The 17,402-nt window shown below is 39.4% G+C and overlaps 1 protein-coding gene and 1 long non-coding RNA gene across 5 annotated transcripts in view; one reads left to right on the top strand and one right to left on the bottom strand.

Moving 5' to 3' along the window:
- LOC146718878 (uncharacterized) overlaps positions 1-17,402 on the bottom strand; it is an 81,231-nt gene that overhangs the window by 28,351 nt on the left and 35,478 nt on the right. For 2 of the 4 annotated variants that reach the window (XR_014920484.1, XR_014920481.1), the window contains exons 1-3: positions 10,313-10,379; positions 3,627-3,774; positions 2,768-3,069 (exon numbers count right to left, since the gene is read on the bottom strand). This is a non-coding gene — a long non-coding RNA (uncharacterized LOC146718878). Of the gene's footprint in view, positions 1-2,767; positions 3,070-3,626; positions 3,775-10,312; positions 10,380-17,402 lie in introns of those variants that run through there. The other 2 variants (XR_014920483.1, XR_014920482.1) reach the window with 2 other exon arrangements.
- Positions 10,360-17,215, top strand: obi1 (ORC ubiquitin ligase 1). Its single transcript, XM_085456840.1, has 6 exons — positions 10,360-10,511; positions 10,670-10,805; positions 13,082-13,173; positions 13,344-13,565; positions 14,304-14,392; positions 15,426-17,215. Exons 1-6 carry the CDS (start codon positions 10,440-10,442, stop codon positions 16,759-16,761), a joined length of 1,947 nt encoding a protein of 648 aa, XP_085312966.1. The 5' UTR covers positions 10,360-10,439; the 3' UTR covers positions 16,762-17,215.

The raw sequence follows: 17,402 nt of genomic DNA, 5'->3' as shown, positions 1-17,402 counted from the left end.
GTCCTCGATGATACAGCAACATTACAGAGGAGGTAAGTGAATGATTTTGGGTCGGTGTCGGCATCTGAAGACGTCACAGCACCTCTCTATGGCCACCAGGGGACACAGTGGATAACCGTAAATAAATGAATGAACAGGGAGGCTGAAGGAGATGTCACAGTTATTTCGTGGCTGAAAAGAAAATACACAAAACAATAGAGATTCTTATTGTGCTCATGTTTTTGAGGGGAAACAATTGGCTACTGTTGCTTCCACTGCGATCGAATACTGTTAAGAATCCGAGTCAGCATTTTCCAGGTGCTTATATTTATGAGTGGATTTAAAAAAAAAAAAAAAAAGACTGAAAAAAACTTATGCTGTTATCAACTCTGGAATATTATGAGCATGAATTTGCATCAATGAACAATGAGGGCGAAAACAATGCACTATCAAACGTTGCCAAATGCCTCTGTTCCTCTAAAGGAGACCACTTATGACCAACCTTACATCTGGATGCCAAGCACTGTGTGGGGGCCTGTCTATGACTATTATTACCCACTTGACGCCTTTATAGTTCCATGGCAGACATCCTCTTCAGCAGATCTAGAGACAGAGATGCAGAATGCCAAAGCAGCTCCACAGTGCCGGTGTGGGACAGTGGAGTTTTGTGTTGAAATAATTAGCCTGCTTAGCTGCCATCTGGGCTCTGGTTGCTTGTGTGTGGTGTGAGCCAGGTGCTTCATGGGTAATACCACAGAGAGACATACAGCAGATGCTCATGGGTAGTGCTGCCCACCTTGGCACAGACTTGGAATCGGCTATTCACAATACAAGTCTCGAGGAAGACTACAACAGACAGGACTAGTTTCTTGAAGCCCATTTTAGGGTTTTTTTTCCTAAACCAACTGCAGTAATTACTAAAGACGAGGTTAACGATGTCTGGTGGAAACAAAGTAAACTTCTTTTAAGTACATACAGTTCTGTAATGGGTTCCTCAGCAACTTTGCAAGTGAACCCAGTAAAAATCAGCAAAAGTGCATTCTGCTCAGATCTGAATCTGCGATAACCCCCATTTCATCCGACATAAAAACCAAACCAAACAATCAACACCCTTATCTATGAAACACAGGTGCCTTTTGATTACTGCTCTTTCCCAACACAGCTCAAAAATTTAAGGAGGTTTAAACATTTTTTGAGCAGTTCACTAGGCCAGTAACTTGATAAGAGCCCTGGATTTACTCAATGAGGAAGAAAGTTCCTGAGCAAGCAGCAGGCATGTGGTTGTTGTTCCCAGAGGGCTGGGAAACTGTATCTGCCCTGAAGGAGCATCCTCTTTGGTAAGCACTTCTTATCCAGGCCATCACTGCAGGCCGATAGCGGGTAATATCCAGTAACTGCAGCTTTATGGGCGATCCAATACTTGGATCAATCGCTAGGACAGGAGGAATGCCATTAACCCCTAAGATGTCTCTCCTTTTCTCTCTTGTTTTTGTTTCCTTCAAGTGGGTCTTTTATTTTTTTAAATTCTGACAGAGAAGTCAAGAATAATATTAATTCTTGAGAAAGAAAAAAGGAATGCTCCACATATCTCACTTTAGGATTTTTTTAAAAATTTCCCTCAAAGCTCTCGCTGTCAGTAAAAAGTATAAGCCTGAATATCTCTTGTATTTCACCTTAAATTGGTTATCACTTAATGGTTAACTTCAGAGTGTCATAAAATAACACGAATCATTGTGAGATGAATAAGCTGTGTGCACATTAGTGTGAATATACTGTGGTGTTTCCATATGTAGGTTTGTCTGATCTCTTTTTGGACTGTGGTGTGAGTAGAAAAAAAAAGGCTTAGGTTTATATTTCTATATCTACAGTATGGTTAAGCGTGTGTGTGTGTGTTTGCAGGGTTGTAGTTGAGAGTGTGTAAGAGTGTGCACATGTAGTGAAAGCTAGAAAGACAGAAAAGAGAGACTTTGTTTGAAACTCCCAATACTTTGGGGAGTATTGCCCCATATACTGTCCCGTGTGACAGAGCAAAAGAAAGCTCGAGTGAACCAAATATACGTAGCTCTCGCTGAGCATTTCTGTTGCTCTCACTGAATATAAATGGATAAATAGCTGCTGAAATGAGTTAAACATCATGAGAAATTACACTCATTGATACAAAGTGGGCATGCTCTACAAACATAATCACAAATGCATCATTGCAAATACAATTGATTATTTAAAAGGTAAAAATTACATGTACTACATTTTGTTTTAGTCACCAGGATGTCATATTTATTCGGGCGCATAGTTTTGTGATAGAGGTAGAGCAGTTCACTTCATATCAACCATAAACTGCACGGTGGAAATAGACAGCTCTTAAATTAAATCACTGCAGAAGGCATTACAGACTGCCACTGTAACACTGGTGTGACAAAATCAAACAGAATCAAATGAACGGACTGAAGTAAAAGATTCTTAATTTAACTTGTAATATCCAATATGCATTATAATGTCTATTTTACTATTGTCTTACACAGGTGATGATTTACCACAAATTCTGTTTTTCTAGTCAAGCTGCTGAAAGTCTGCTGAAAGTAATGCATAATGTATTTTCTTAGTTAGCAATATAGTTATGTTGTTCTAATTTTCCCTGTAAAATAAGATGAAGAAAGCACTCACTCTCACTGATATGATATAGTGAAAGTTATTTCTTGTAGCAGTTAACAGACACATAGACATGTGTGGAAAACACAGCTACAACTGATAACTTAAACCGTTTAAGTCTAATGACAAAAGTTTCACTTACCTTGAGACCCCAGAGCGCGATCGCAGGTGTAGGAGAGGAAAGTTGAGCACATCCTCGTTTTTTTTTTTTTCCACGCAAATGTCAGAGGCCACGAGGCAGCTAGCTGCGTCTGACTACCTCACAGTAACAAGCCTGGGCGCGAGCGAGCCGTCCAGGCGGGCCGGTGGCTGGTTTGTTGGAGGGTTGGTCAACTGGCCTGGCAAGCAGAGACAAGGGGACAGGCACACGGGGAGAAGAGCTGAGCTGGAGTGGGCTCTGCTGGAAGGCTTTTTCGCCTCTCCTTCCCTGAATGAAAGCAATCCCTAAGAGTGAATGGGTAATGAGAGACTGGCTCCTGAGATTTTAGCTTTCTTAATCATGTTCATAATTAATTCAAGAACATTGATAATTTCATTACATTCTTTTTGTCTTATCAATAAATGATGTGCCTGCACTTTTGGTCTTGTGTATACGGGGAGAGAGGGAGGAAGAGAGGGAGAGAGAGGGGGACAAGAGAAGTAATACTGCACTAAAAGCACAGGAGATGGAAAATGATACAAACAGGGAAGTGGTAATTATAATCTTTGACCAAGCCACTGGAAGCACAATATGAAGTCAAGTGGCTACAAATAATTAATAAGGCCTCCTGGTGTGTGTGTATGTGTGTGTATGTGCACATGTGAGAGAGAGTATGTGAATGTGTGTGTGTGTGCTAAGAGTGAGGCGCAGGGGGAGGGTAAGTGCTGACAAATGTCTTTTCTGAACATTATTTCACCAGCCCTCTCAGTGGCTGTTTTTACAAAAGAAAATAACGTGACATCACCAATAAACAGCGCGTTCTCACCAACTGCTGCTGTGAGGAAGTCAGTAATACACTCACCTTTAAACAGGGGTAGAGGGTGGAGGATGCCTTGTCTTATAATGCCCTTCAGATCCAATAAGAGCTCAGGTTTCAGGAACATTAGTGCAGTGAAGCAGTTTTTAAAAGACCATTCTGCTCCCTCCCTTGTCTCCTCTTCATGCGCCCTCTGTCAGGTCAAGAAAAGAAGACAAGGAGAGCCATTTTCCATCTTCTGGCATATACAGTTTCGAGTTATTTGGCAGCAGGAATAATGAGATAATATGCATTTTTAATAGTTCGTCTTCAGAATATTCAATAACCCTTCACCTCTGTGCGTGCGCTTATAGATTCTGCGCTTTATCAATCGAACTTTCTGTTCAAAACTGAGCTGGAAATAGAACGAGAAGGAGGGCAGGGGGAAGAAGAAGGGGGGGTGAGAAAGAGGATGTAATGGATATCTCTGTTTCCTAAAAATGCTGTGAGGATGATGGAGTCTAAGGAAGGCTCTGATTCACAGCCTGCTCTTTTTTGCTCCAAAACAAGACAAGTAGATGGATGGCTTTGAGCAGCCTAATCCGACAGTGAGTGACTGCTCTGTCAAAGGTCTAATCTTCTCCCAGAATAGTGGAGTAGGCTGTTTATTCTGATCAGACGTCCTTGATATATAATCATTAACCTATTGCTATTCAAACTGATGCGGTGAGATATGCGATGTAAGGGGTTACCTTCACAGGAATACCTCCTGTACTCGATTTGTGTCCTTAAATAATTGGTTAGTGAATTTGTACATGAAATCAGGGTAATTTGACCCTAACAGCAGTGTGTTCGCACCATTTCAGGGCTGTTTGATTTCAGACGTTTTCTAATGGATTTCTAGCCTGTGACACACTACAATATGGATTGGTAAAGCTATATGAGGCATTAGAGATTCAAGTACTTTATGTCCTATTTATTCCTTATGTGCCACAGGCCCCCTATCTTGAGATATGACCAGCTCAACACGAGAAACCTTTAATAAAATAAAAAAGTAAAAAAGGGGAAAATAGAGATTTACAGCTGGCCATTCTGACAGTAGACTTGATATAAGGTGTTCATAACAAGTTTTGCATTTTATTCCTGGTCCCCTCACACACATTTAAATCATATTTTATGTGATCTATGTATGCAGCACTCATCCTCTCTCTGTCACCCAATCTCTCCAATGTGTCCCTCTTAAACAGATTGCTACAATACTTGTAATGATGGTCTTTCCCAGCTGTGCTGCAGGAGAGGGGAAGGGAGCAGCAGGCCATAGTATTACCATAATACCCGCTCCCTCCCTCCACTGTCCCATGGGCCCATGTGGGGCTCTGCATGGGGATGCAGGGCAACTCTGCTGTGGAGGGGACTCAACTGGCTGCCGGTCCTGCAGGCTGTGTGTGTGTGAGTGTATGCTTGAATGTGTGTGACTGTGACAGGGCTGAACCTGCCTGTGGGCGATGTAATAAAAGCGCCACACACTGCTGGTAGTGATGGTGGCACTGCTGCTGTAGCTGCAGAGAAGGGGATAAATATAAACCGGGCCCGCATCAAGGAGACGGCCCTCCAGTCACAGCCTGACTTACATCCTAATAATTAGGCCCCTTTCCAATAAAACAGGGATTTGTAGCCATGCATCTCTTTTTCTTGTGTTTGCTCCTGCAGTGGAAAGGATGCATGGTCTTGTGCAGTCTCTGGGTGAAGCAGAGGCTGTGAGAGGAATTGATTTCAACAGTATTATAAACAGTTCAGCAACATTTGCCCAGTTTAATCTAGACAATCAGAAGACTCTGCATCAGATTCTTCTTGTGCAATTGACATATTCATTTTCTACGAATATTACACAATTTCTATATTAAATTATGACATTACTTAGGGGTACTTTCGAGTACTTTACGGTTGTTGAAAGCATAAACCATCTGTCGTTTTCTTGAATTTGCACACATACACACACTCCCCGTCTCTGATAGAGCCTGATCGATAGATGAGGCATGCAGGTTGCTGTTGTGTGTTATCTTAAGCCTCCTAATGTGCCCTGGCTAATCTTTACTCCAACAAATCCTGACCTGAAACCTACTGCTTTCCTTGTGCTTTGTTCTGTGGACACACTTTCAAATTCAAGTCCTAGACATTCATTATGTGCACTTATTTCGTATTATTGAGCTAAATAAACTAGAGTGTGCTGAATAATATCCTGGAAGATATCCTGAAATCCCATGATCACAATTATGTGTTGAAAAAAGACACTTAATATTTTTCCAATAAAATAGCAATACACAGAGGGAAGGTTTTTCAGGTTTGAGGATTTCCAAAAGTCAAATTGAAAAGAGAGAAAGAAAAGCAGAACACTACATGCCGAGGGAGAGAGGGAGGGTGGGGAGGCAGTCTAGGCAGGGGGTATCAGGCTAATTAAAGCAAGCATTTGTCAGAGATTAAGCCTTAAACAGAAAAGGTCATCTGAGCACCAGAGCACACTGTTTCGCTGCTGTGCTCTTAGGGCAGTCTAAACCTTTCCCAGCTAAATGGTAAAGATGCTATTTGCCAGAGATGGGGGAAGGGATCGAGATCCCGACCAGTGACAAGAATGACACTTGGGTCATTGGTTCTTCACTGTCCATTACACATGCTGGTCAAATATGGCAATCGGTGTCATTTAGGGATGAAAAATAAGTGCTGGGACAAGATCAATAGATGCAGCCGTCTGTGCCGGCTGTGATTAATTGACTGTCACCAATTAATGGCCGGCCTGTTGCAAAGCAAAGCAATCGCAGTGGGACAATGGGTATTTCTTTCATTTTGGCCTGATATTGGTTATTTTAGGACAAGTTGCCCTGAAGTAAATTCATTAACCACTTCTTTTACAGTTTTGCAGGTTTGCTGTGGCACACTGGAAAGTGCCTCTGACAGCATCTTGTGTGTAAGGCGTACTTTGAAGTTGTTTTCAATGCAGGGATTAATATAGAATTATATGAAAGCTTGCACATAACATCCACATTGTTTTTTTTTCAGTCCAATCGGATACAGTTACTAAAAATATTTGAATATGTTCCTGCTGCCTCTCCTTCAGAAGTCTGTATACATTAAAATATTCTCATTGTTTAGGGATAATGAAGAGTAACATTGAATAATGGCATTTAAATTGATTCTACACTGATGTTGCTCTCTAACTGATTTAACTTAAACATATTCATTACGTACATTTACTCCAAATGTTCTCTGGTGGTATGAAAAATGAGTGAGAACACATGGAAGCCTGTGATCCACCTAATAGACCACTAAACAATCAAACAAGTACTGGTGATGTTTTCAAACTGGGATCAGTGTACAAGGTTATTTTGAAGTCAGTCAATTCTAATCATATTAGATCTTGAGAAGATGTCCTGGCTTAAGATGCAATGTGCACAGGACATGTTGGTTTAGATATGAGTAATGGCTTTGTGGGGCTAAGCTGTGGGGCAGATGTAATTTGAAATACTTGTAGTGAATATTATGCTAATATTTGGTCACTCTGTATTGTTATTTATAAATTAGATCATTTAGGCATCACAAAATATTGCAATGCAATCGTTTTCTAACTGAATGAATGAGATATTTGTGGCATCTATTTAAGAGATTTTCAATTTGCAGTTAGTTTCTGTCATGCATCCCCCTTGATCTTTGTACGTTGCTGTGAATTATCATTTTACAAAAACTATAAAGATGGAAATTCGAAGCTAAATATCTTCTTTTTACTGGGAGTGTATTGACCTATAGTGACCAATTTTCTTAATAATTTCTACCCAGTTAATCATTCTTTACTTAAAGTTTTGCCAGAAGTTCAATGTGTAGTGAGTTTACTAGAGAACAGCTATATTTGTTTACAGTGTAACCCAAATAGAAAGCAGTTGTGCTGCTGTGTGTATGAAAAGTTAATATTTTATTATTACATTTTTCTTACTACACTGAACCATTGAAGCCTCTTTCAGGACTTTATTTTGGAAGTTCATTTTTAAAATAATTTACCAGTATAATCTGTGGCATGCAAATTATACATCCAAAATTTCAGCATTCCCCTGGATGAAAGGTAGCTTTATAGATTTTTATAGGGAATACAGCTGCCTTGCCCATCAAATCCAGGAGTGTATTCTGTGAAAGAAAAATGTTGTAGTTTGCATCATATGCACACATGGTCATATTTGCATTGCAAAATGCAGTGATGTGCAACTTTCCCAAATACAACATAGTAAACTTGAAAATAGGAAATCACGTTTTAAACTATATGGAAAAAAAATGATGATATGTTAAATTGGGTTTGCTTTCCCAACTAATTATTGATGATAACCCCAATGTATTAATTCAGACAGAAGACCTATAATATGTGAAAAAAAGTTAAGTACTGTTGTTGTAATCATCAATGGATCCTCAACACATACAAGCTTTCTTAAATGAGCTCTCTATTTGGAGCACCAATAATCAATGCATTTCTGTTAGGCCTAAAGTCATTAGGACTCATTGCTTGGGGTCTCCACAGTGAGTTCTTACAAACATTTGTAAAACATGTTTTGTAATATGTAAAAAAAAATACATTGCATTTTTTAAATCTCTCTTCTTTAGTTTGACATCATGGTTTCCATGATGTCAAACTAAAGAAGGAATTAATAAAGTACAACCTTAAAAGAATCCTTTAAACACACTGTTATGTGAAGTAAAGATACTGTATCAAGGCACCAGCAGATTGCTCTTAACTTAGCAATAGGCCTCCTGGCTCTAATGGGGAACATATTGTAGATAGTGTAGATAATGTATTTAATAAGACCTGAAACTAGTGATTGAAAGTGTTTACTGGGGTCACAGACATGAGAACCCAAACTGTCATTTTCCCACAGACTTTAGTACAACTGGACTTCGTTTAAAACCTGATGAGAGGTCTCCCTATTGCCACAACAAAGGTTTAAGGCTATTAAACCGTGGTTTCATCTTTCAGGCCTGGAAGGCACATCCATCTTGTATACACAGCTGTGAAAACATATTTGCCATGTTACTGATTTCTTTTTATTTCTTTTTCTTGCGGAACAGATTTTATCCTCCTAGGATCTGGTGTCCACATATGTGGACATTACATTTTGGGATGTCTAGACCAAAATACAAAATTTTGCTCTTATCCACTCACGAGGACATTATACTGTCACTGTTCTATCGAAATTTAATATGTGGATCTCATTTTTCTCAGAAACAAAAATCAAGTAAAAAACAGCAACTGGTAATTCTTTGTTTTTAAATTCATCAGATCCCAAACAGCCCAAAAAGCAAAGAGAAATTAAATATGCATGCCATGAAAGAGTTTGGGTCTTAGGAGGTTAATATCAGACAAATATAAGCTGTGTAAAAAAATAAAAAATCATAGTTTTTAAACTATGACTTTATTTATTAAGGAAAAAAAATATCCAAACTTACCTAGCTCTGTGTGAAAAAGTATTTACCCCCGGAAACCTAATGACTGATTGTGCCACCCTTGGCGCCTAGAACTGCAATCAAGCCTCTGCAATAACTGTCAATGAAGCTTTCACATCACTGTGGAGGAATTTTGGCCAACTCTTCTTTGCAGAGTTATTTTAATTCAAACACACTGGAGGGTTTTCAAGCAGCAAGGACCTGTCAAAGCATCTCAATCTGATTTGGGTCCAGACTTCTTATTAGCTCACTCCAAACCTTCTTTTAAAGCTATTCAGAGGTCAACCCGTTCGTTGCATTTTAGATCACTGTCCAAGTGAACTTGAACTTCAGGGCGTGAACTGATGGATGGACATTCTCTTTGTAGGTTTTTTGTTAGAGAGCCGAATTCATGGTTCCATCAATGGAACTGGAAGCAGTCCCAGACCATGACACTACCACCACCATGTTAGGCAGAGTGTTGATGTGATGTTCTCTTTATGAAATGCTGTGTTAGTTTTATGCCACATTTAATGGCATAAAACCTTCTAAACTTCCAACTGTTGTCCTGTCAGTTCAAATATTATCCCAGATGTCTTGGGGATCATCAAGATGTTTTTGGATACTGTGAGATGAGCCTTTGTGTGAGCCTTTTTGGTCAACTTTATCAGACAGGTTCCATTTAAGTGGTGTATTTAACAGGTCTGGCAGCATTCAGGCCTGGCAGTGGCTAGTGAAACTGAACATGAGCATGTTTAAAAAAAATGGTTAATCACAGTTAATTTATGATAGCAGGCAGTTAATTTTTCACATAGTGCCAAGTAGGTTTGGATAGTTTTTCCCCTTAATAACTCATCAATTAAAACTGAATTTTGTAGTAACTTAGTTTATGTTTGTCTGATATTAAAACGTCTCTGAAATCTAAAACATGTAAGCATGACAAATATGCAAAATAAAGTCAGGAGAAGGAAAATACTTTTTAAAAAATGTATAAAGTATGTATATACAATACTGAATGAACCACAGACAGGTGTAATGTCTGGTTTTATCGCCTTCATCAATATTGGACGTACATTTATCAAATAGAGTCCACATTACTCCTAACGCTTTTCTATTTCCGGTTTAAAATAACAATAGTTTGCTTAAACACTGGCAAGTGATAAAGCTATTGTGCCCTGGTTTAGCCGTGACTAGAATACATTACAACAAGATACTTGTGTGTGTCTTCTTCACTGTCAAACCCAGTGAAGAAGACATAATTTTAGTATTATAAAATTACGGGTGAAGGGCAACTGTACCTGTTTCGCGAAGTACCGCCTTTTGACCCCTCTGGGTTTCTGTAGTTGTGAGGCTCGGCGCGCGACGCAGCGGTTTGGTGGGAGATTTGTACCTCTTCAGGGAAGTGAGTTACATTTTTAATGAAAAATGGCTCTGAACTACCAGGCATCTACCCTCTCTCTCACTTTGCCAATTTCCTGCCAGATATGCCTCGGAAAGGTAAGCGTCGTTCGATTTTTTAACCTCCTCGTTAGCGCCTATGGTTTGGTAAACAAACTAGGCAAACTGTTTCCTACATGAGTTAAACGGAGGTGACCGTTGTTTGTTGTGTTTGGTTGTGCTAGTGGGTTAATTTGCTCGTGTTTTTCTCGGTGCAGGTTAGGCAGCCGGTTATTTGTTCCAACCACCACGTGTTCTGTTCATCCTGCATGGAAATGTGGTTAAAGAAAGCTAACCAGTGTCCCACCTGCAGAGTCCCCATCACAACAGAGAACCCCTGCAGGGAAATCATCGGTGAGTAGTTGCGGGCAAACAAAGGAAAGCAGGCTTGAAGCAGAAGAGAAGAGGTGATCTGCCTGCCTGCAGCATCTCACAGCTGAGTCTTCTTTTCATTGTGCTCCCAACAAAGCACGGCCTCAAGTTTTGCAGGCAACTTTCTATGAGCCCTGACGTTTGTTTTGTTAGTAATATCCCCAAGTTGACGATTTCAGTTAATAAAGCAAGTTGGATCATATTTAGTGAGATTGCTTGTTGCAGCTTCAGAGTAAGTCAGCATAAAAATGACTCCTTTATGAACGCAAGCATTGTTTGCAGTGTTTAAGCGTTTGACAGGGGCTGGGGGATCCATCCTTTCCAAATGCTTATTGGAAAACTGTTGATTTTCTTACTGCAGGCTTACCTGCACTCTGTAAAACTGTATTCCCTTATCCATAAAACAAACTGGCTACAGTTTATGCAGGCAAAGGTAGCACGAGGTGATATATCTAAGACAGTTGTACTGAAAAATAAATGTTTTAGGTTTCCTTTGAACTTGTGTGAGGCATATTTGAATATATGAATTTTATGTATTTAGTTTTAATCATACAACCCTGCTGTTTTCCAGCGTTTACTCTCTATTTTTGTTGGCAGATCAGTTTGGATTTCTTTGTAACAATACCAGACAGTACTCACTGACATGCAGACATATAGCTAAGCTTAGCCCCAAAAACTTGATTCAGACTTGATTGTTTCAGTCATTCACGGAGCTGTTTCTTGCAAAAACAAAGACTTTATTATTGCAGTTGTTTCACCTGTACCGTTGGAATTTTAATATCAATCATTGGCCACTTGATTAGATACACTTGTTGATGCATTTATCTAATGCATATATCTATATCTAATCAGTTACATGAGAGCAACACAATCCATTTAGACTCAGAGATGTGGTCAAGCGAACCTGGTGAAGTTCAAATAGAGCATCAGAATGGGGGAAAATGTAATTTAAGTGACTTTAAATGTAACATGGTTGCTGGGATTTTCCCACGCAAACATCTGTAAGGTTTATAGAGAATGGTCTGAAAAAGAGAAAATATCCAGTGAGTCCCATTTTCCCTGATTAAAAATGCTATAATGATGCAAGAGATCAGATGAAAAACCAGACTGCTTAGAGTTGACAAGAAAGCAACAGTAATTCAAATAACCACTTGCTACAACTAAGGTGTGAAGAAGAGCATCTCTGAATGCACAATAAGTCCAACATTGAAACGGATGAAACACCAGGTGCCGCTCCTATCAGCTGTGAATAAGTAACTGAGGCAACAATTGATATGGGCTCACCACAGCGGGACAGCAGAAGACTGGGAAATTGTTGGCTGAGTCTCGAGTCTTCTGCTTTGATATTTAGATGGTAGGTCAGAATTTGGTGAAAACAATATGAATGGATCCATCCTGCCTTGTATAAACTGTTTTCTGGCTGCCGTTGGTGTAAATGCACATAGGATATTTTCTTGACACACTTTGACTCTCCTAGTATCAGCTGAGAATTGTTTAAGCATCACAGCCTTACCTGAGTGTTTTTGCTGATAAGTGCACCACTTTGAGTACTCACAGAGTACTCATCTTCTGGTCGCTGCTTTCAGTAGGATAACACACCATGTCATAAAGCTCAGACTGATTTCTCAAAGATTACAATGAGTTCACTGTACTTAAATAGCCTTCACAGTCACCAGATCTTAATCCGCCTTTCGGAAGTGGTGGAATGGGAGATTAACATTATGGATGTTCAGTCAACAAACCTGCAGCAACTGTGTGATGCTATCATTTCAACATGGACCAAAATCTCAGAGGAATATTTCCAGCACCTTGTTGAAGCTATACCATAAAGACGTGAGACAGGAACGTGTGAAAAGATTAAAATAAAGAGATAAATCATTTTAGAGATTTCCTTTAACCCAATTTGGTTTTGTTTTTTTTTTGTTTTTTAAGATGTATTTACCAAATAAACAATCTTTGTGCTAAAAAGAGAACATGTAAGCAAATTATTAAAAGGAATGTTACAAATGATGGTCTTCTCTTGTGAAAATCAGTCACAATTTCCCTGTGCACTATAAATTTGCCTGCATTTTACATGGCAGCACCTCAAGCCTTGAATGTTCTTCAGTTTTACGCTTGCCTCTTTATTACTCTTATGTTGTGCTAAGGTAACAACAAAGCCACATAAAAGCCAGCTGATATTACTTGGAACATTACTTAAATGTGTTTTGTGGTCTATTGTGTTAATCATTTACTGTACTTGTGTGCTTGTGTTACAGGAGGAACAAATGAGGGTGATCACAGTGATAGTCCTTCTGTGAGAAAATGTCTCAGAAAAACGAGAGGGGAATTAATTTTACGCGAGTATGAGGTATTGGTTTGACGTGCTCTGTTATGTTTAGTATGCTTTCCTATGTTTATTATTTACAGCCGTTTAGAAAAAAAAGAGTTAATAAAAGTATAATCACAGCTGTATTAGTATCTCACTCGATATCATTATTTCCAAATGATATTTTCATTTTTTTTCTCTCTCTCTAACAGGAGGAAATTGAAGGGCTCATGAGAGAAAACGAGGAGCTGAAAACCAAAAATCAAAGCTTGGAGGAGCAACTGAAGACTGCTTTGGATCCCTGCAGCATTAATATAGTGCAACTGGATGAACAAAGGGTCGCTCCATTTGTCCTGGAGGAGTGGACAAACAAGCTGCGAGCAGCCACAGATGTCTGTGATAAAGTAAAGAAAGACATGGATAAGCTCAAAGAGGTATGAAGCCTGTAACATTTAGGACATTACAGGTTTCAGTAAATTGACCCTTAAAGCAGGAATTCACTGTTTTCTGATAGATGCAGTTAGTTCACTGTTCGGTATTTTAGTTGTCTAAAGAGTGTTTTAATGAAACAGTTGAAAGTAGACATATTAATTGCATGTAATTATTCTGATTTATTACTTTATATAAGGAAAAGCGTTCTGGTAGTATTATTTTTTTTACCTGCTTGATTCTTGTATTCCAAGTAAAGCTAAATGGATGTTGCTTCGAAGTTTATTGCGCTCGATTACTTGTTTTACCACACAATATATGGACAAAAATTCTGTACCACCTACATATTACACATGTGGGAGCTGCTCAGCCATTGAAATCCACGTCAAACAAATTTTGTGCCGATTGTATATGCAGGAAATAAGAAATTTCACAAACTGATTTCCTGCAGTGGTGGCATCCTGTTATGGTATCACGCTCAAATTCAATTTTTTACGATTTATTTTTATTTTCTTGCTCTCCCCAGAAATGTTTGTAAAGGCAGTCTGCATGGCTAGGTGCTTTATTTTGTATGTATTTTTTAAAATATACCTCTGGCAATGGGACTGAAAATACTTGAATTAGATTAGATGGAGATTAACAGGTGTGGTCCAGTACTTTTGTCCATATAATGTAACTTGCTGTTTTTTGTTTTTTTTGGAATAATAGAAATATTTTGATAATGTTTACTTTACCACCTTCAGGCAAATAAGACATTGCGGTCTCAAAATGTCGACCTTGTGCAAGAAAACATGAGACTGAAAGCAGAGGTGGCTAGCAGATCTCCTCAGAAGTAAGTATCATGTATAACCTTTGCCCTCAATATCTAAGAATCTTTTTAGGTTTATACTTGAGCATAGTCTTAAAATCACACACACAAAAAAATCACACTTTCATAAGCAGGTTAAAATAAGTCAATTTGGAATCCAGCTCAGATCAACTGGAACTGTGATGGCACCTCTGTTTGTGTAACACCAGCGCGTTAGGAGTAGCTATGGTACAAATGAGACGAGGAAACGTTTTGGAAGGCAAGACCAGATCAGAGCAGACTGAAGACGGGCAACACACATTGCGCCATTGACTAAATAGTAGGTTGAGAAACAGCCCAGCATGCAGCTTGGGTGTGAGTTGCTGCTGCAGTATAAAGGTGGCGCAGTCAGACAGAAGTGCTTGAGCACATATGCATCCTAAACTGTAATACTTTCCATAACCACCAAGAAGCTCACATCTGCCAAGCCCGGAGTTTGATTAAAGATACGATGACTTACAAATCAATGCAAGGTTTTGTAAATAACTACCTTTGTGGGTTTCTTAAGTCACAGTTAAGATAAAAATATTATTCTATGTCAATTTTGCAATTGAGGAACCTTGGTTTTTTTCTCATTGTAATACTCAATTGCTGCCATTAGTCGATAAGGTCCACTCTTGCAGCCACTCTTGCTGCTGAGCATCTTCTAGTAATAATGTGTTCTTGGCTTACTGGGTTGTTATTATAGATTTTAAAATGATTACTTCTGTTTTAATAATGAGGATTTGCATGTTGAATACTGAGTTTTTGATTCATGTTGTAGCCAGAGCCAGGCTGACATTAGTCACTCCTATGTGACATAGATGCCCTTTTTTTTTCTGTGAAATCGCCATTTACAATCTTTTTCTCCCCAAAAGAAAAATGTAAGGTTGTTTTTATTTATATCTCAGTTTTTGTTGAGTTTCTACATTTGATTTTTTTTTTTTAAATAGACTACATTTCAAAGATTAACAAAAAAAAATATTGAAAAGTATTGAATTTTCTGTTCTAAATTAAATACTAAATGATCTGTCGCCAGGTTTGGCCGATACACAGTCGCAGCACTGGAAGCTAAAATTCAGCAGTATCAGCGCGATGTGGACCACTTGAAAAGGGCTCTTGAGCGCAGTGACCAGTACATTGATGAGCTGGAGAGTCGGATCAGGGTGTCTGAGAAGAAATCTCTTGAAGTGCAGGAAGCGTGTGGGAGTTGCAAGGCTGCTAAGGAAACTCTCACAAAGCAGCAGAAAGTCAACATGATGATGAGAAGCTTGAGTGACAATGAGAGGAAGTTGATCTGCAGCAATCCAGAGGCAGAATGTGGCACATTTTCTAGAAATCACAGTTTGATGTTGATGCCATCCGCAGATCACAAAGATTTCAGTAAAAATCTGACAGGAAAGCAGAAAAACGAGGCCTCGGAAGGCACCTCCTCTGACTTTTTGCCCAGTACTCCATCATCTGCTTTCCGCTCCCTGACTCTGAGAAGCCCAGGCATCCGTGAGAAGAAAGTTGCATTTAAACCTGGGTCTTATCTAAGGAGGCTTGATTTTGAAGAGGTTCCCAGTCCTGATAAGAGCAGTACCACACTGGAGAACCAATTCAACAGTGTTGAGAAATTCCCCAAAGGCTTGCCTCCAAATGACTTGGAGCCCTCAAAGTCTGTCTTCTGGGCAGGCTGGGACAAATCCAACTCTGACCAGTCATGTACAGGTTCAAGTAAAGGAAGCTCTATCAAGGGATCCACTAATTTTGTGGTTGATGAGTCAGATAGTTTCCACATGTCCAGTGAGGCCTGTATGGATGTGGCCTACCTGAACAAAATCTCAGAGTTGGACTCCATGATGCTGGAGGGTGAGAGTTCCTGTAGTCCAGGGCTCTCTGTTGATTCCTGTCTTTCCACAGATATGGACAACACCCTAGTTCCAGAGCCTCAAACATTCCCTAATGCCTTGTCAAGCCATGCTGGTAAACCAGTGACGCACAACAAGCATAACAATCACCAACCTTGTGACAATAAGGAGAGCATCTTGAACGACAAAGAAACTCCAAAAGGTTCAGCAGAAGAAGGTTGTGCTGCATTAGTCTCTGGTAGGAAGAGTGGCGTCTGTGGAGGGGCCTCTCACACCGAAGAGCTATCTTTTGATTTGCTGTTTGATCCTTCGGATGAGAATAAGGCCGGTCCCTCTGGCTTTCCAGCAAGCCAAGATCATGATCTTGTAAACCCCTCCTCTTCCTCCTCTGGCTACACTGCTGGTCAGCCTGTGAGCACAACAAGAGACAGACACACGCTGAACAGCAGTCAGCCAATAAAGAGAAAGTCCCACAGTCCCTTTACCATAAGCAGTCCCACCAAACATTCAAAGCTCATGTGAAAAATGTCAAAACAAACATGTGTTCCTGGTGCACTACTCTTGGTACAGTGTTATGGTGATTGTGTGATGCTAGGGTGTAACTTATTGTTATTTGTCTCTTGTAATATTACAAGAATTAAGCTAAAACGAGATAGGAATGTCATAGTTTTTGTGCAGTGTGCTTGTAGGCCTCATTAGTGATGTGCTAATGCACACTGATCACACTGGTGATCGCATTGTAGTCCTAACCCATGCTGTTTTGTTCTACTGTAGTTGGGGCTGAGACATTTTCCAAGTATACCTTCAGCCTTGTTTTCTGTATTCTGCTAATGTGGTCTTTGGACTTTCTAATGGCTTGTAATACTGAAGACAGATGAATATGACTGTCATTAAAAATTGCTGAATTAGTAGTTGTAATGTATATTAGGAAATGAAACGGGAATGCATTAAATAGTCAAAAAATTATGAAAATTAATTTTGCCTTTCTGTATGGTTTGCATTGCCTGGTCCAGTAACTCATCACTGACATTGGGGATTAATATGTTGTGTACCAGTTACATTTGTTTTTTTTTCCTCACACTGTCCATATTTTTTCTATTTTTGCTGGTAATTTTGCAACACATTAAACCAGTAATAAATTTGTCGCCACTGAAAGTGGAACC

Source organism: Copadichromis virginalis, linkage group LG1 (assembly GCF_057382275.1).
Source record: "Copadichromis virginalis isolate Kocher_CV1m ecotype Utaka linkage group LG1, C_Virginalis_male_GT1.1, whole genome shotgun sequence".
In the NCBI taxonomy this organism is placed as follows: Eukaryota; Metazoa; Chordata; class Actinopteri; order Cichliformes; family Cichlidae; genus Copadichromis; species Copadichromis virginalis.
The sequence above is the reverse complement of the archived record's forward strand: the minus strand, read 5'-3'. Positions and strand labels throughout refer to the sequence as shown.

Excerpts from the sequence above, each read along its gene's own strand:
- obi1 (XM_085456840.1), top strand. The coding sequence starts at position 10,440 with ATGGCTCTGAACTACCAGGCATCTACCCTCTCTCTCACTTTGCCAATT. Across the intron at positions 10,512-10,669 it reads GCCAGATATGCCTCGGAAAG|GTTAGGCAGCCGGTTATTTG; the intron begins GTAAGCGTCGTT and ends TTCTCGGTGCAG. Across the intron at positions 14,393-15,425 it reads GCTAGCAGATCTCCTCAGAA|GTTTGGCCGATACACAGTCG; the intron begins GTAAGTATCATG and ends ATCTGTCGCCAG.